At 44.5% G+C, this 20,339-nt stretch overlaps 1 protein-coding gene across 1 annotated transcript in view; it reads left to right on the top strand.

Annotated features, from left to right (window-relative positions):
* Positions 1 to 20,339, top strand: part of ZDHHC2 (zDHHC palmitoyltransferase 2) — a 142,088-nt gene that overhangs the window by 69,055 nt on the left and 52,694 nt on the right. Inside the window, exon 3 of the mRNA XM_073583611.1 lies at positions 11,333 to 11,427. Coding sequence (XP_073439712.1) covers positions 11,333 to 11,427 — 95 coding nt within the window. The remainder of the gene's footprint in view (positions 1 to 11,332; positions 11,428 to 20,339) is intronic.

Here is a 20,339-nt window from a genome sequence, read left to right on the forward strand (position 1 = left end):
ATGCTCTTGCCAAGAAGTTTCCCCCTCAGGTGACATAAAGTAATTTGTGAAAATATCACGCACTTTGAGGCCAGAGAGCGGTCTACGTTGAGGGTTGATAGGTGGTCTCGCCCTACGCACATTGTCCAACCCACGCACAACCCCAGCAGAGGAGGAACAATCATGTATCCTGGTGAAGTTATGAAGAACCACACAGGCTTTAACCACTTCATTAATATTTTGTTCACTCAGCTGAATGGAGTACCCGCCATTTGGCACAAAGGATGCCAAAGGAACACTCCACCAGTCGCCGAGCACGTGATAGGCGCAAGTTAAAAATTCTGTGCCGGTGGTCAAGGTTGCGCCGGGGATATGGCCTCATGACATTGCGCGTTAACTGAAACGCCTCATCTGCCACAAGGACATAAGGGACAGATTCTTGAGTGGAGCCTGGTAGCTGGCGTGGTGGTGGTAGATCCAACTGGTTGGTGCGTAGCCGCCGAGCCATAATGGAAGTATTGAAGACTTCCGAGAGTCTCCCCTCCTTCCATAGGCCCCAATGTCAACAATTATAAACTTGTATTGAGGGTCGACCAGAGCCAACAATACAACAGAAAAGTATTGTTTATAATTGAAGAATTGGGAGCCAGAGTTCGGCGGCTTACGCACCCGGATATGTTTGCCTTCAAGGGCCCCAATACAATTAGGAAACTGGCATTCCTCCTCAAAGTCCCTTGATATCCTCAACCAGTCTTCCATCCTGGGCTTGGGCATGACGAGTTGATGTAGTCTTGACCATATTTCACTACATGTCGACCTGACTATGCCAGAAATGGTAGATCTTCCAATCAGAAACTCATGGTGGAGGGCGGCATAAGACAGGCCAGTGGACAGGAAGCTGAAGAACAACAGAAAAGGAACATTTTAGAATGCACAAATTAACAAAAAAACAGGTACATACATACAAAACTTGTTAGGATTTCATATCTACTAACACACACATATTTGGTCGCACAATGACTAAGTGATATTCAGTACATATTACACATAACATTCTGGTCTGTAAGTTTCAACATATCTGGAATAAGATGAGGGCATTAAAATTAGTCCATGAAGCAATAAATACAGACTTTGGGAAACACATCATGAACATAGAGAATGTGGTTGTGTAGTACATACCGTATTGTGAGTAGAAGTCACTCCTCGGCAGATATAGCTTTGCGCATCCTTGTGTCCTGAAAGGTTATCCCAGGGCGCACTGTCTCTAAGAGTCGATCAAATGTTGCAAGGCTCATGCGACAGTATTGGTAGAATTTTGCAGGATGCTCCCGCAGAGAAGAATAGAGGCGGTGAAAATGACCTCTTGTGAGTCGTTGCCTCAAAAGTGGATGGACGCACATGCGTCTCCTCCTCCGCGGATCCACTATCACTGGGTATGGGTGACCAAAGCGGCGTGACAAAAGCCAGTTGAAGAGAACCTGCTCAGTTGTGTTGAAACTCAGACTGTCTGTCATGTTGCACATACAACAGCAACACACTTAGTGAAGGCAAGGTCACAAATGGACAGAATGGAGGCAGCCACCTGTTCCTGAGCCAATAAATAGGGTGCAGGCTAATGATTTAAATAGTTTGCAGGCCTCAAAACCGTTAACTGTCCATTTTGCAAGCCTGCGAGAACAACTCGGCATACGGATTCCATACGGATGCTGACATGCGCAAAATACGCGACCACACCTTGCTTGCGGATGACATACGGAGCACTATTTAGGGGTCATTCATCCGTATTACGCATGTAAACTACGGACCGTATTTTGCGTCGGTTAGTGTGACCCCGGCCTAATTCCAAGATCTGTTGATTAAAATGTTCTTTGTTTGTGGGACGACACCTCTTAAGTGTTAGTTGGGCAGAAAACACCTTACTGTTCAAAGTAAGTTCTATACCCATCATGTACTAGAAAATCACCCACAGCGCTATAAAAAGAGCTTGTAGCTGTGAAGGTGATGAAAGATCCCTGTTTACTGTAGAGGAACCCTGTATGTAATTGGCTTCTCCGCTGCCTATGGCATCTAGATGACTTTTATCATAAAATAATAACGACATTTGTGAATAACATGGTGGAACCTGGTTCAGGCAGCCAAAAGTATAGGCTGTCAGCGAAAAGCAATTCATGTAGCAAATTATATAACGTGTTTCCTCTACATGCAGTAGTAATTGGTTCCTAGAGGACAATTGTGTGTTGAAAACATTTTACACTAAAACCATAACTCCATGAAAAATATAAAGGATATCTGTCTTTTTCAGGAGCTTATGGAAACTGTTTATCCAATTGCATGGGCCAGAACAGAAGCATAGCTACTGGGGCGGTAGAAGGGGCAGTCGCCCTGGGCCCCGTGCTCTAAGGGGGCCCACCCAGAGCTACGCTACTGTAACTGTATCGGTGGGCACAGCACGACCATACAGTTACACTATGTGGAAGAGCAGGGAGACACGATCTGCCTATTCCGCCACCCGGCCGCTATGGGGCCCATGAGCAGGTGGGGGAGGGGCCCGGTGCCAGCAGCGTACCCCCCGCCCGTCATTGCAAGTTCCACTGTATCGGCTGGATGCCGATACAGCTGACCACACTGAAGAGACTGGGAGCGTTACGCTCGCTCTTCTCCATCATTCCCCTCTCAGTGTCTGATGCCCACCGGCCAGATCTAAACATTAAGTTGACCTTAATAGGAGTTGAGCTGCAGTACCCAACAATTGCCGCTGCACAGTGTATGGAACATTTCTGTTCTAGCAATGTTGATATCTGAAACCTACAAAAAGAGGGGAAGCCAATGTCAAATTAAATCAAACATATAAATCTTTATTAATTTAAACAAAGACCAATAGACACACATATAATAAAAGGAAAAGAAATGTAGAGTATGCTACGTCACTCAAACAAATAGTAATAAAGATCTTTCCTAGATGTAATCCAAACAAAGTGCCTTGTATATAATATACATTTTTTTAATTATACTCATGGGAGTCAAAAGCAGCTATAAATTACAAAAAAGAAGACTACAACATAAATGAAGAAAAACCATGTTCTTAGGCTGGAGTCATACTCGCATATATTGAAAGTGCTAGTCCAATTTAATTCCATAAATAAAGTGCAGTGCTAAAAAAAAATTTAACATACCTTAATTAGTTCAGAAAACCAAGTGATCAATAGATCAGGTATGAGATGTGCAATATTAAAAGAGACAACGTGTGTCAGTGTTGAAGAGATAGTTGGCCACATGTACAACATTAAGGCCAAATGGTCAGTAAAAAAAACATATAAACAGGCCCCTTAAAGAAACGCGTAGTAATCAATAAATCCAAACTATTTGGTCATATAAATAAAGTGCTGTGCAAGAAACTGAATAAGGTGCAATGGAAGGGTTAATAAATTATGATGGTCAAATATAATAATCTAATATAACAAACATATAAAGAAAAATGATGCCAGGTGCTCCAGAGCAAATTACCGTGGCAACATATGTAAAGTGCAGTGCAAAAACTATGCACCCAAAGTAATCAGTTATATTAACATAACACCAAATAGCAGAACATGCCAGACACCAAATAAAGGAAGATCACAATATATAGAACCTGAGTGTAGACCCCAACGTACGTTTTACGTTAGCTTCCTCCTGGGGGGGTTATATGTTTATATCCGGTTAGAATTGATTGTGCGGATAATGGGTTTCAGAGATAACTTTCGGAAAGGTTATGAATATTTCAATAGTGGACATTATATTGATTGTTTATTGACCTTTGGATAGATCAACAGTATCAGATTGGTAGAATTCTGACTGCCGGCCACTTCCTAAAATCAGGTTGAAGGGCTTGAGGTGATACCACCTTTTCATTGGTAATCAGGCACATCTCCTTACATTTTAGTGTCTGTGTAGGGAAGGTGGACTGACGGACGAACCTGTCTGTAATAGGAAGGCAAAGGGTGTAAGGCAGTGTAGGAGTGAGAGATGGAAAACAGCTGTAGATAAAGAGAGTGAAGCGTAGTGTTGAGGTTTGACCTTAGGTTAGGACTGAACACCAGCCATTGGCTAAGAAAAACTGTTGAGTCATGGGGGGCGGAGTTACCAGAGCAGAAGGTGATAAAAGGCAGATGGAAGGTTCTGGAACAGTCAGTCAGCAAAGGGAGCACAGGAAACAAGAAGCACGGCTGAGGAAAAAGGAAGTTCCTGAGAGGACTGACAGTTGTGCCAGTTACGGGGGGTGGCCCTGACAGGATTAGCCGCAGACAGAAACCGCAGAGGCAACAGACAGAGAGCAAAGAGATGCCGCAGACAGAGACAGCCTGGGGTACCACTAAACCGAACGGACTCAGACTGGTGAAACGCTGTGGTGGTAGGCCTAGGGAAGCCACAGTGACAGAGCCGCGAGGGACATCCATTTGTCAACGAAAGAAAGTGAAGGTACCCGGGCCTGTGTACAAAGTCAAGCAGCTACTGTGTGTAGCTGAGAGAATCGTCGAGCAGCTGCTGTGTGCAGCTGTGGAGAGTGACGAGCAGCTGCTGTGTGCGGCTGTGGAGGTTGACAAGCATCTGCTGTGTGCGGCTGTAGGGATTGTCGAGCAGCTGCTGTGTGAGGGAGGCTGCGAAGTTTGTCACGCAGCTGTTGACTGATTAATAAAGAAGACCTGTTGGACACGATCCTGTCTCTGTCTCAAGTCTGTCTGCGGCCAGTAATGGACCACCCCCCGGTCGGTTGCCCCCCCCACCTTACCCACATTTGGCGTAGTCGGCAGGATCTTCATCGCAAATACAACATCTTCATCGGTAAGGCTGCCTTGAAGATTCAAAGGACCCAAGCTGACCGGGTTGAAGATCTTTTCCTGTGGATTACAAACTGGACTGTGAATTGCTGGATTTCTGCAGGTGGATCTGGAGCGAAAAAAAAAGGCCTTGTTAAAAATGGCTGTGGCGATTTGGCGCCAAAAAGAAGCACAGGAGTTTGCAGCCACCTTGGACTACCAGGAACAGCTGCTAGAGGAGCTGTTGCCGACCGTCCGTGCGGATTCATCAGGCCCATAGGCTGGCCCTGCCGGACGGCAGGGCGAAGAACATCGGCTGCTGGAGGAGCTGCGGGATGGACTGTCGGGAGCTGCGGTGCCGGGGAAGGTGAGCGTTACTCAGCAGACAGACCCCGCCCTCATGCCCCGTGTACAAGACAGGCCCCAGGGCTCTGACACTGGCCCCCGGCCTCCCCGCCTGACCTCCCATTCTTCAGCGACCCCGGCCCTGGATGACTTTGTGGCTCCTGTCAAGATCCTGAGCCGCCCCGCCCAGCGGCACCTTGTTCCGTGTCCCCGGCACGGAACCAACCTGTGGCCGCCCCTGCCGCGCTCCATCTTCCGGCGGCAGCCTATCTATCGGGGCCTGCTGCCATTTCGGCCCCTGCTGCGGCCTGCTCCGCGGCCTACCCGCCGATGCCTGTGGCCGCCTCTGTCCCGTCCGTGACTCTGGTTGCAGCCTGCTCCCCAATGTCCGCAGCCGCCTCTGCCCCATTCTTGACCCCGACTGCGGCCCGCCCACTGGACTCTGCGGCCTACACCGGACCCTCCGCCTGGGATGCAGAGATTATTGAGCAGAAGGAGGCCAAAGAGCGGGAAGTGTGGGCACTGTTACACGAGAAGGAAGAGACAGCTATGACTACCCCTCAATTATATGGGCGGCTTGTGCATATTAACACCGCAAAAGGCTATGGGTTCATCCGGGACCTCGCCACCGGGCACAAACACTACCTCAATGTGACTCCCATCAGACATGGACGGGCTCTGCGGGAGGGAGACCCGGTCTCCTATTACAACGAATACTGTCCCTGCGGCTGCCATGCGGTAGCAGTCATCACCTACCCTGAAGGGTATGAGCCTCCATAAAAAGAGACAAGGACTCCTGGGTCTCGGGCATCAGGGACACTCAAGGCCCAGAACATTTCAAGCATCCCGGGGACTTCACGGCTGTGGAGTTCCCTGCTGATTGGCGAAACATCGGCCTCCAGGAGGTGGCCCGGAGTATCCTTCAAAATAGACTGCCGGGACTGTTGTGCGCTGTTGCATGACTTAGGGACAGTTTGAAGTCCTCAATTGGGTAATAAGTGCCCACTCTTGGTGTAGCGAGGATGCATACAGGGGAGTACTCTCTTCAAAGGAAGGGGGAGCACCAATGTTCATAATATTTATGTTTTGGTTAAAAGGAAAAATGTTATGCCTTTTAAAAAAAAAATTAATTAACTTTGAAAGAATTAAGCATGGCATAGTTAAAGCTATAGATGGTTTTGAAGATGTTATGCTTTGAAAAGTGCTAAATGGAAAATTTACAGAGTGATAGCCTTGTATGGTTAGAAGTAAGCATAATATGTATAGTTAAAAAAAACAAAAACAAAAAAAAAAACTTTAGTATATATAGCCAAGTTTGAAATGTTGAAGTGTTATCTCAAAAAAAAAAAATGTTCAACAGGTCCCGGGTACTGCGAGTAAAGAGGAAAACGCCGACTATGACTGAAATTGACGGGATAGAAGAGACAGATGGAATCAGAGCAGACAACAGTCCCTAAGTCAGACCCCGAGTACCAGACGTAAACCCCAGAAGGTTAGGAGGACGTTGACGATGACCTGGTAGGTCAGGGCCTCGGTCATGACGTTAAGAGGGTGACAGAAGGGGAGAGCAGTGGGAGGTACACATCCGTAGAGTAGTCCGGATGGCCCTAACCCAACCTGAAGGAATTGTCATGGTGGCATACGCGCTGGCGAGTGAGCCGTGAGCTTCTCGGAGCATGATTGCTCCCGGTTTGGTTCAGTCCCCCGTGTATCGCGGGCCTGGCTCAACAACCGGTCCGACAAAAGAAGGTGGGAAAGTTTCAAAACGGAAAAGAGGGAGACCAGATTGTCGAGGACGACAATGGATAAAGGAAGGGGGAGTGTAGGGAAGGTGGACTGACGGACGAACCTGTCTGTAATAGGAAGGCAAAGGGTGGTAAGGCAGTGTAGGAGTGAGAGATGGAAAACAGCTGTAGATAAAGAGAACGAAGCGTAGTGTTGGGGTTTGACCATTAGAGGGCAGTGGAGAGTTGTAGGGTTGTAGTTTAGGACTGAACACCAGCCATTGGCTCAGAAAAACCGTTGAGTCATGGGGGGCGGAGTTACCAGAGCAGAAGGTGATAAAAGGCAGATGGAAGGTTCTGGAACAGTCAGTCAGCAAAGGGAGCACAGGAAACAAGAAGCTGAGGAAAAAGGAAGTTCCTGAGAGGACTGACAGTTGTGCCAGTTACGGGGGGTGGCCCTGACAGGATTAGCCGCAGACAGAGACAGCAGAGACCACAGACAGAGAGCAAAGAGAGGCCGCAGACAGAGACAGCCTGGGGTACCACTAAACCGAACGGACTCGGACTGGTGAAACGCTGTGGTGATAGGCCTGGGGCAGCCACAGTGACAGAGCCGCGAGGGACATCCATTTGTCAACGAAAGAAAGTGAAGGTACCCGGGCCTGTGTACGAAGTCAAGCAGCTACTGTGTGTAGCTGAGAGAATCGTCGAGCAGCTGCTGTGTGCGGCTGTGAAGAGTGACGAGCAGCTGCTTTGTGCGGTTGTGAAGACTGACAAGCATCTGCTGTGTGCGGCTGTAGGGATTGTCGAGCAGCTGCTGTGTGAGGCTGCGGAAGTTGTCGAGCAGCCGCTGAGGGAGGCTGCGAAGTTTGTCACCCAGCTGTTGACTGATTAATAAAGAAGACATGTTGGACACGATCCTGTCTCTGTCTCAAGTCTGTCTGCGGCCAGTAACGGACCCCCCCGGTCGGCCCTCCTTACCTACATCTGTACCGGTTATTGTAGCTGTTTATTTTTTCTGGATGACTTTTGTTTATCATTGGCACCATTTTAGAATACTTACCCCTTTTTATTTCTATTTAAAAGGAATCTAACAGGAGACCCACATGTAGCATGAATCACACGCTGGCAGTGTTATTGTAGCCATATACAGGGGTTGGACAATATAATGGAAACACCTGGAAACATAAACAAAAGTTAGTTTAATATGGTGTAGGTCCACCTTTTGCGGCGATTAGAGCCTCAATTCTCCGAGGTATGGATTCATACAAGGTGTGTATTGTTTCCAAAGGAATTTTAGCCCATTCTTCAGTTAAAACACCATCCAGTTCTTTGAGCGACGATGGCGGCGGAAATCGATGTCTAACTTGAATCTCTAAAATCGGCCATAAATGCTCAATAATGTTGAGGTTGGGGATTGTGGGGGCCAGATGAGATGCTCAACTCCATTAGAATGTTCCTCATGCCATGCTTTAACGATTCTAGCTGTATGAATTGGTGCATTATCATCCTGAAAGATGGTGTTCCTCTCCAGGAACAGTGCTTGAACCATAGGATGCACTTGGTCGCCCAAAATGCCTAAATAATCTCGACTGTTAATTCTTCCATGAAGGGATATCATTGGCCCGGCGGATCTCCACGAAATAGCACCCCAGATCATCACAGAACCTCCGCCATGTTTTACGGTTGGGAGAAGGCAGTCTGGATGGAATGCTTCTTTCGGCTGTCTCCAAATGTACACTCGGCCGGATGTCGGAAATAGGGTAAACGATGATTCGACTGAGAATATCACGTTTCCACTGCTCGAGGGACCAATTTTGGAGGTTTCTACACCACTCTAAACGCTTGGAAACATTTGTCATTGAGAGCAGCGGATTTCTAATTGCAGCTCTTCCGTGGAATCCAGATTTGTGCAGCTCCCGATGAACAATTTTGGTGGAAACTGGGTTCTGTAGGTGTTCATTGAGCTCAGCAGTGATTTTTGGAGCCGTGGTCTTGCGATCCTCTCTCACAATTTGCTTTAGAGTCCGACGGTCTCTCTCGGTCAACTTCGACTTTCGGCCGGACCTGTGCTTTGCTGCGAACATTTTTCCTTCTCTTTCAAACGCAGTCATTACTTTGGAGACAGTACCTCTTGACACGCCAAGCATTCGGTCACTTTCTGTTACACTAGCAACTGCCATACGAGCACCAACAATTTGGCCTCTTTGAAAATCCGAGCGGTCTGCCATTGGTATCAGGTTCTCATCAATGTTCTTACAATTCTGCAAAACAAACAGTTAATTTACATACACATATCACATAACACAAATAATCAACTACAAAACATTACCATATGTCACTTTTTGCATGTTTATGACATGTTCGAAGATTACAATACCAAAACGTTAGGTGTTTCCATTATTTTGTCCAACCCCTGTATGTTCCCTTCTGAAAACATTGCGGCATCTTAGAGAATACATTGCCAGGAGACCATGCATCTTGGATGATTTGTCTGAGGTCGGTTTCTGACATCTTCTTCCTGCCCTACGCTGCTCCCATCGACTGAAGGGTTGCTCCCTATACACACATAAGGAGATATCTTCCCGTCAAGAAGTATGGCGGCTTTACCCCATTCCGGAAACCGTCTTTGGACAAGTCAGCCAATATGCATATTCACCGGCCAGCTTTTCAAAGTGTTTGAAATTCCGCAGCACGCCAATGTCTGATTCAAGCCGCCTGTCGTACGGGCAGCATGAATGTGCTGTCTTGTTCCCATTAAGAGGTGGGAGGAGGAAACACTTAACACTACTGCCCTGTCTACAGTAACAGTCAGAGATTGTTGTAGCACCACTCCTGCGTTTGTTTTTTTTAATTTCAGTGCTGGAGTGGTGCCATTAATCCATGTTCCCTACCCCTAGTAATATGTTTACCAGCTGCCGTCTTCAGCTTTTCCGGCACTGCCCTGGTCCCGCACCGCCATCTTATGACTGCATTTTCTGACTGACCGAAAGTCTGAAGTAACAGTCACAAACTGTCAGTGTGAGTCTATGAGACTCTCGTTCTGGCTCTCATATACTTACCTTGAGTTGTGGTTTCCTACTCACCCAGCAAACACTGGATTGATGCAGCAGGTCACAAACTGTTGGAGACCGACCGGAGCGGCGCAGATAGAAGGTGAAGACGGCGGTGGGTAAGTATAGACTACGGGCAGGGAATAAGACTATGGGCGTGATACCAATTCAGCGGTGTAATTAAAAGAAACGCTGTATTCATGTGGGTTATGGTTAAACCTTGCTCTCAAATAAGCCTTGCCCTGTTTACTAGCCAAAATGTAAGCAATTAGTAATTTAGATGAGCAACGTATTCCTAAAATCTCGGCTTTCCCTCTGGTACCCATATTACGGTAATTATTCTTTTTTATAATCTATTCTTTTCCTTTACCTTTTGGAATTTAGTTTGATATCAGCAAGCTTCTGTTTCCCTGCTGCTAAGTTTAGGCTTATGATTGATTTCCTTCTATAAATCTTATGTGCATTTAGGTCAGGAATTAGGACCCTCTCCTGCCCCCCAGCCTGAACACAGAACAGAAGGTCCTGATCGTCTTAGCGCCTCTGAGCAAGAACACGCACTTCTGTGTCACACACTTGTGTAAATTACGCTTTCCTGGCCTTTATATGATGAACATCCTTCACTCCTCATTTCTTCCTTTTTTCTAATGTGCCTTCCTATTGCTTCGTTGTAAAGTTCTGTGCTGCCGTCAGCCTGCTCGTATTAACGGTGGCCGTAATTTCTGTGTCCAGATGCTGTGGTGTTCCAGTTACTACGGGAGGGATCTAGTCTGATACTGCACGGAAAGCGTCGAGAACATCTGCTGTGTTCACATTTACTGTAAAAAGCTCTTCGTCAGTTCATCACTTTCATTTTTCTGCTCTTCCATTCACTGATTCCATTAAATGCAGAGATAAGACAATTAAAGCTTTTTACTGGAAATCGACTTTCTTATTTATCTGCACTCCAGCTATATTTTCTCATATGAAATGCTATGTCTATAGGAAGGAATAATCAGATTATCAATTCATTCCCTATGTGTGTACGAGGATTAAGGACGTGGCGATTACAGCTCTTGCTCTCTTCATGATACTTGCTATAGCTCACACTTTTCTCTATCTCTAATGATCACGGTTAATAATAATAATTAGGTTTTCAAAAATGTCATAAGTAAATTTGTGATTAGGGTAAGGCCATGCTTTGGGTATTTCACCGATAGTAGATTAGTAATGATGTGACCTGTGTGTGCACCTTTTATAGATGGCAGTGGTCTTATGTTGTATAGCCAAATCGTGTTGGTGGTCCTCCCCTAATGTAATGATGTGTTTAAGTCTACGCTTTACATTTACATCTTGGAAGTCGAAAATAGTTGAATTTTAACATTTTTTTTTTATTTCCCTTGTCCTAATCGGTAAGTCTTCTGCATATAAATAAAGTTTTTCTTTTTCCATTTTTTTCCAGTTCTGTGCCTGATAGCGTACCACTTTTTTGTTCTCCTGTTTGTTTGGTCTTACTGGAAGACTATCTTTACATTACCAATGAATCCGACTAAAGAGGTAAGGTAAAGTGCTAAAATGGAATTTCCACTGATCTGCAGTATACTGTAAATTCTGGTTCTAATGTGCCTGGCTCTTCCCATGCTTGCGATCAATTGTACTGAGACCTTAAGGGGGAAGCCACATGATACTGCCCACCACGTGTCCCAATGGCCATACATTTATGTATTAAAAAAATGGTGTGGCGGTCGGCCATTGTGGTGGATAGAGTTTACATCCACATGCAGCCAGTTGTCACTTGTGGTCTCATCCTCGGAATGTATATGATTCCCCAGTTGCTCACAGGTCATCACTGGGGGTCTCATTAGCCAGATCGGCAATGATGAATACATAGCAAATGATTGAGAGGAGTTGTCAGGGGAAGGGTTTTCCAGATGAATCAACTCCTCTAAGCAGAACTTATTACTGATAAATGACACTTCAAACTAAATACATTACGATACAAAATTTCTTAGACCTGATGAGCCTGGAGAACTTACACTCAAAATGTATGATAGAATGACCGTATAATACGTTTTAAAAGTTGCACATTTAATTAAATAGCTGGACAACGTCTAGCAGCCTCATCAGGTCTCAGAGGTGTATTTAGATGCAGTTTACGCAGTGAAATTTGGTGACAAATTCTCGTTAACAGTAAGGGCCCCGTTACACACTTCAATGTCCCAGCGATCCCACCAACGATCCGACGTGGATGCGATCGCTGGGACATAGTTAGCTGATCACTGGTGAGCTGTCACATAGGCGATAGGCGTCACATACCCGATCAGGACCAGCGAGCACGTTGGTATCCAGGGTAAACAGCGGGTATCTAAGCGCCGTGCGGCTCTTAGTAACCCGCTGTTAACCCTGGATACCAGCTCCCAGCGTCTGCTGTATGGCGCTGGGAGCTCGCTGATCATTGGTCTCTCGCTGTCACACACAGCGATGTGTGCTGCCCAGCGGGAGACCAACGATAGATTTATGGCCCAGACCATTAAGCAACGATTAACGATCAGCTAACTGATCGTTGATCGTTGCTATGTGTCACACGCAACGATGTTGTTTCGACATCGCTGCAACGTCACCAAACTGGTGACTTTGCAACGATATCATTCACAATATAGTTGCGTGTAACGGGGCCTTAAGGCACAGTAACCCTCATTGTACTTGCGGTTTCAACAGATATAAAAGATGCCCACTCTCATAGCAGTGTTAATAATGGGACTTTATATGTAATTTCCTTATATAGAGTAGAACTTCCTAGTACCGGTTTACATTTTAATAAAGCCTGTTTTATTTCTGTACATTAAAGTAGATGGGGGTGATAGAACGTATAGTGTGTGGCATATTATGGATGTCTTGAGTAACAGCACTCGTGCTTATTCCTTCTGCAGATTCTAATCATAATGTGCTTTTAGCCGTTTCTTTGTCAGATCTTGGTCTGATCATCCATAGCAGCTATGGTGTAGGGTGACACAGTTTGGCTTTGGCTTCTCCAATGAAGAAATGATACTGAATCTGGGATTGTTGTGTAACTGTGTTCTCTGCACGCTCTATGGAAGCTCTTTCCAGAGGCAATTTATTCAGTGTTTGTTCCCTTTGATGTAGTAAGAAAGGATTGTTCAGCTGTTTCCCCCATAAATAACAAATTGTGCGCGCTTTACTGATCATCTCTGTTTCTGTGTCAGAGCACAAGATTGATGGTATTCCCCGATAAGAAGTTAGCCTAATTGCAAAATAGTATTTCTATTGTTTATTTATGCCCAGAGCATAATAAAATATATTGTATAAAACCTTTCTGTAATCTTTCGACCTGCTGATTTGGAGATTACCTGTACCTTATAATATTCCAGGAAAAGTTGTGCAGAATTTGCTTCAAAATTTTCATCAAGAAACTTTATGTGAACTTAAAAATCACATGAAGGCGCATATTGCTAAATTTTGGATAGGGATGTATAGCAACTTTGGCTACAACAGAGAAAAAAGCCCCCACACTGCACCCCCGAATACAGATATGAACCACACCATTATTATATACTGTCATGGCCAAGAGTGTTGGCATCCTTGAAATTGTTCCAGAAAACAAAGTATTTCTCCCAGAAAATGATTACAATTACACATAGTTATTTCCTTTCTTTGTATTGGAACAAAAAAAAGAAAAAATGCAAATCTGACATTTCACACAAAACCACAAAAATGGGCCTGACAAAATTGTTGGCATGTGATGCTCGTTCAAAATCACCTATGAAAAGTAACAGTTGTCGGCAATGCGAAAATGACACCTGAAAGTAGATAAAAAGGAGAGATGTTGACTCAATCTTTGCATTGTGCATCTACAGTCATATGTAAAAGTTTGGGCACCCCTATTAATGTTAACCTTTTTTCTTTATAACAATTTTGGTTTTTGCAACAGCTATTTCAGTTTCATATATCTAATTACTGATGGACTCAGTTATATTTCTGGATTCAAATGAGGTTTATTGTACTAATAGAAAATGTGCAATCTGCATTTAAACAAAATTTGTCTGGTGCAAAAGTATGGGCACTCTTATCATTTTCTTGATTTGAACACTCCTAACTACTTTTTACTGACTTCCTGAAGCACTAAATTGGTTTTGTAACCTCATTGAGCTTTGAACTTCATAGCCAGGTGTATCAAATCATGAGAAAAGGTATTTAAGGTGGCCACTTGCAAGTAGTTCTCCTAGTTGATTCTCCTATGAAGAGTGGTATCATGGGCTCCTCAAAACAACTCTCAAATGATCTGAAAACCAAGATTATTCAACATAGCTTTTCAGGGGAAGGATACAAAAAGTTGTCTCAGAGATTTAACCTGTCAGTTTCCACTGTGAGGAACATAGTAAGGAAATGGAAGAACACAGGTACAGTTCTTGTTAAGCCCAGAAGTGGCAGGCCAAGAAAAATATCAGAAAGGCAGAGAAGAAGAATGGTGAGAACAGTCAAGGACAATCCACAGACCACCTCCAAAGACCTGCAGCATCATCTTGCTGCAGATGGTGTCACTGTGCATCGGCCAACAATACAGCGCACTTTGCACAAGGAGACTCTGTATGGGAGAGTTATGCGAAAGAAGCTGTTTCTGCAAGCACGCCACAAAAAGAGTCGCCTAAGGTATGCAAAAGCACATTTGGACAAGCCATTTACATATTGGAAGAAGGTCCTGTGGACTGATGAAACAAAGATTGAGTTGTTTGGTCATACAAAAAGGCGTTATGCATGGAGGCTAAAAAACACAGCATTCCAAGAAAAACACTTGCTACCCACAGTAAAATTTGGTGGAGGTTCCATCATGCTTTGGGGCTGTGTGGCCAATGCCGGCACCGGGAATCTTGTTAACGTTGAGGGTCGCATGGATTCAACTAGTATCAGCAGATTCTTGACAATAATGTGCAAGAATCAGTGACAAAGTTGAAGTTACGCAGGGGATGGATATTTCAGCAAGACAATGATCCAAAACACCGCTCCAAATCTACTCAGGCATTCATGCAGAAGAACAATTACAATGTTCTGGAATGGCCATCCCAGTCCCCAGACCTGAATATCATTGAACATCTGTGGATGATTTGAAGCGGGCTGTCCATGCTCGGCGACCATCAAACTTAACTGAACTGGAATTGTTTTGTAAACAGGAATGGTCACAAATACCTTCATCCAGGATCCAGGAACTCATTAATAGCTACAGGAAGCAACTAGAGGCTGTTATTTTTGCAAAAGGAGGATCTACAAAATATTAATGTCACTTTTATGTTGAGGTGCCCATACTTTTGCACTGGACAAGTTTTGTTTAAATGCAGATTGCACATTTTCTGTTAGTACAATAAACCTCATTTGAATCCAGAAATATAACTGAGTCCATCAGTAATTAAATATATGAAACTGAAATAGCTGTTGCAAAAAACAAAATTGTTATAAAGAAAAAAGGTTAACATTAATAGGGGTGCCCAAACGTTTACATATGACTGTATGTGTGCCACACTAAGCATGGAGAACAGAAAGAAAAAGAGAACTGTCTGAGGACTTGAGAACCAAAATTGTTGAAAGATATCAGCAACCTCAAGGTTACATGTCCATCTCCAAGGATCTCAATTTCCCTCGTCCACGGAGTTCAACATAATCTGGAAATTTACAACCCATCGCGCTGCAGCAAATCTCCCTGGATGTGGACGGCAGAGAAAAATTGATGAAAGGTTCCAACACAGGATACTCAGTATGGTGGATAAACACCCTCAATCAAGTTCCAAAGAAATTTAAGCTGTCTTGTAGGCTCAGGGTGCATCAGTGTCAGTTTGAACTATCCGTCGACATTTGAATTAAATGAAACGGTATGGCAGGAGACCCAGGAGGACCTCACTGCTGAAACAGAGACATAAAAAAGTTAGACTGCAGTTTCCCAAAATATACTTCTGGGCAAGCATCTTATGGACAGATAAGACCAAAATAGAGCTACTGTTTACCAAACATTAAATGAGGCCTACAAAGAAAAGAACATAATACCTACAGTCAAATATGGTGAAGGTTCAAAGATGTTTTGGGGTTGTTTTGCTGCCTCTGGCACTGGGTGCCTTGACTGTGTGCAAGGCATTGTGAAATATGAAGATTGCCAAAGGATTTTGGGTCACAATGTAGTTCCCTGTGTCAGAAATCTGGGTTTGCACCCTAGGTCATGGGTCTTCCAGCAGGACAATGACCCAAAACATAATTCAAGAAATACCCAGAATTGGAGGGAAACAAGGCACTGGAGAGTTCTGAAATGGCAGCAATGAGTCCGGATCTAGATCCCATTGAACACCTGAGGAGAGAGCATAAAATTGTATTGAGAGAAGGCGCATTCTATGAGCGACCTAGAGGAGTTTGCAAAAGAAGAGTGCTCGAAAATTCCAGTTGAGAGGTGTAAGAAGCTTGTTGATGGTTATAGGAAGCAATTGATTACAGTAATTTGTTCCAAAGGGTGTGAAACCAAATACTAAAGGGCCTTTTACACATAGCGATATCGCTAAAGCGTTACTGATTTTGTGACGCAACAGCGATATCGGTAGCGATATCGCTACATGTGACACCTCCGACCAGCCTCTCCGCTGGCTATCGTTGATCACGCGAGATCGTCCTGGTCCATTTCTCGTCGTCAGCTTCCTGCTGGCGCTGACGAACGACTCCATGGACGCGCGAGGAAGTCGTCACCCTCGCCGCGTCTGACAGGTAAGTGACGACCGCAGACCGCTGCTGCATCGCTGGTGAGATCTGCCTGTTTGGCAGCTAACTAGCGACCATTTAGGGATGCACCAGCAATCCTGACCGGGTCGTATCATTGTCGGGATCGCTGGTGCATCGCTAAATGTAAGTAAGTTGTGGGTGCCAACAATTTTGTCTTACACATTTTGGGGGTTTTGTGTGAAATTATGTACAATTTGCCATTTTTCCTCAGTTTTTTGTGTTGATCCAATACACACAAAGGAAATAAACATGTTTATAGCAAAACATGTGTAATTGCAATAATTTTCTGGGAGAAATACTTCATTATTGGAATAATTTCAAGGGTGCCAACACTTTCGGCCATGATTGTATTTAGGCGCCGTGTAACCCACCATTCAAAATATAAATAGATAAGCCATCACTGTGCCCCCTATAAACTAAACTTAGACTTTTTTCTAATAATTCTTCTCTTCGTACAGTCTCCCTCTCGCCACTTCCATCAGCTTCTTCTCTGCTAAATGACACAGCTGGCATACTGATGTCATTACACCTGCTGAGTCATAGAGAAGGAAGTAGAGAAAAGTACTATAATGAGGGCAGTCTGACCATGCGTCCCTAGGTGCCCTCAGACCATGGGCACTAGCCAAGATTGCCCTTATTATACTCCGTCCGTGGCTGATTGCCATAAGAAATTGCTTCCCAGGCTGCATGGTTGAGACTTCTGCCCTAAGTCTAGGGCCACATTTAGCTTATTTTTCTTAGTAGATTTGGCTTTAGTGATTTTGATACATAATACAAATCAAATACTTACTTACTTGCGACCCCTTACTTTAAAAAAAGAAAGAAAGAAATCGATACTCAACCTTTTGTGTCGCTTATCTGCTGCCCCGCTGATGGTCTCTTGGCATCAACATCCGGCTGAAATGTCAAGTGAACATTGAGAACACAGGAGCGGCGCCAGTCCAGGTGGTGAGTATGGATTTTAGTTTTATTATTTTCACCTTCCTGAGCTTCTTAAAAATGTTTTTTTCTGGTAGTTTTATATTTTTATATATCAGTCTGTCAGTCCAATGGTGTGGAAACCATAATCATGTCACCAGCACATACAATAAGAATAACCATACAATTCAAGACATTGAAATGCTGTTAAAGAGCATGAATCATAGGTCTCTCCAGACAGTCCTCTCATCCCCTGTAGTCTGTATGCACCTTGTGCAGTCAGGTATAATGTTTGCTCTTTGTATTTGCAGGTGGCCATTATCAGGTCTACAGAGATCTTTGACTCCTGTACTATAGCAGCACTTAAGTGTCCTGCATTTCAGTTATGTCCTTATTGTATGTGCTGGTGACTGTGTATGGTTTCCATAACATTGAAGTGATGTTCTCTTACATCTAGTTTTATGTGTTTTATCTCTTGATATATTAAAGTGTATTAACTTAAAATTTATACTTAATTTGTTTGAGTATAGATGGTATAATTTTATCAGCCACACTCCCCCCCAAAAAATGACGTAGGGTCCCCCTATAAATTAATAACCATCAAAGGCTATGCAAACAGCTGCAGACTGATATTAATAGCCTAAGAAGGGATCATGGATATTGGCCCCCTTTCAGGCTAAAATCATCAGCTCTCAGCCATCCCAAAAAAGGCGCATCTACAAGATGTGCCAATTCTGGCACTTAGCCTCGCTCTTCCCACTTGCAGTGGCAAGTGGGGTGATAGTTGGGGGGGTTGATGTCATCTTTGTATTGTCAGGTGACATAAAGCCCAGAGGTTAGTAATGGAGAAGCATCTATAAGCCTGTCATCCGGCAGAGACAGTGACCACTGGCAGTTCACACGCTCATGGTGCCGTCAGAAAGGTCCTGGGAGTTCACAGCCAATGAACGCATTTCACCTAACTGACGTCAGCACGAGCGCCATTGTAACTTTTCCTACGGTTCTCACTGCTGCGCTACTGTGGCCTGACAACATTTATTATGGCTCATTGGCAGAAGTTGATCAGAAACATAGCCTAAAGGCCCCCATGCGTATTAGAATAATGTTGGATGAATATCGACCAGTTCGGCTAAGGGTCCCGTTTCACATAGCGACGCACCAGCGATCCCGACAACGATACGACCTGGTAGGGATCGCTGGTGCGTCGCTAAATGATCGCTAGTAAGATGTCAAACAGGCAGATCTCTTCAACGACGCACCAGCGATCCCGACAATAATACGACCTGGTAAGGATTGCTGGAGCGTTGTCACACAGCAGCTATTCTGAACGATTCCAGCCTGCGTCCCTGAGTTCTGCGTCGCCAACGAGGTCGCTCGTCGGCGTCAAACACAGCGATGCATGCTGGCCAGCGGGACGCCGACAATGAAAAAATGTCAAAGGACATTTGAGCACGATCAGCGATATCACAGCGGGGGGGCCGGTGTAACATGAATCGAGAACGCTGTTGCGTCACAAAAGCGGTGACGCATTAGCGATCTCGCTATGTGTGATGGGGCCTTTACAGTCCAATGTGTATGAAGGCATCGGCTGACTGACCATTAGGAAAAATGTTGACTCCGCATGTCTGATTTTGGACTGCATTGTTTTCCCAGAGATAAGCCACTGGCCAACGTGTCACCCAGCTGCTTTCTCATAGAGAACACAGCAGGGGCGCTGAACCTGTGTATGGTAGAGTCAGCTGAGAAAGCTGTTGACCAAACAGTTGGCTGAAGCTCGGTCAACAGCCATTTTATGTGTATGGCCAGCTTAAGATTCTGGAATTGTAGATTGTAGCCCTTTTGGGCCGAGATCAGTCTGTGTATCCAGGGTGTTAACCCATTAACAACCTCCGATACGCATTAAAACAGCAGCCGCTAAGAAGCTTTATTCCCTCATCACCGTTTTAAAACAGTGATCAGGAATAATGGTATGTAGTGCCCCCCAGAGTCCAAAAATCTCTGAGGTCTCTGCTCCTGGGGGTAGCTGAGACTAGGGAGAACATGATCAGGACAGATTTTTCTGGTCGGTCCTTGATCACGTTATCGCCATTATTCATTGAATTATTCATAGATCCCATCACAGAGGTCAAAAGCGAATAATTAGTATGTCATTCCTATGTCATCCCTTTATAGTCAGATTATTATTTTTTTTATATGATACAGTTGTGGCCAAAAGTATTGACACCCCTGCAATTCTGTCAGATAATACTCAGTTTCTTACTGAAAATGATTGCAAACACAAATTCTTTGGTATTATTATCTTCATTTAATTTGTCTTAAATGAAAAAACACAAAAAGAATTGTCCTAAAGCCAAATTGTATATAATTCCACACCAAACATAAAAAAGAGGGTGGACAAAAGTATTGGCACTGTTTGAAAAATCATGTGATGCTTCTGTAATTTGTGTAATTAACAGCACCTTTAACTTACCTGTGGCACCTAACAGGTGTTGGCAATAACTAAATCACACTTGCAGCCAGTTGACATGGATTAAAGTTGACTCAACCTCTGTCCTGTGTCCTTGTGTGTACCACATTGAGCATGGAGAAAAGAAAGAAACCAAAGAACTGTCTGAGGACTTGAGAAACCAAATTGTGAGGAAGCATGAGCAATCTCAAGGCTACAAGTCCATCTCCAAAGACCTGAATGTTCCTGTGTCTACCGTGCGCAGTGTCATCAAGAAGTTTAAAGCCCATGGCACTGTGGCTAACCTCCCTAGATGTGGACGGAAAAGAAAAATTGA

The sequence above is a fragment of the Dendrobates tinctorius genome, unplaced genomic scaffold (assembly GCF_039654945.1).
Source record: "Dendrobates tinctorius isolate UK_male_01 unplaced genomic scaffold, ASM3965494v1 ptg000079l, whole genome shotgun sequence".
NCBI classification, from domain to species: Eukaryota; Metazoa; Chordata; class Amphibia; order Anura; family Dendrobatidae; genus Dendrobates; species Dendrobates tinctorius.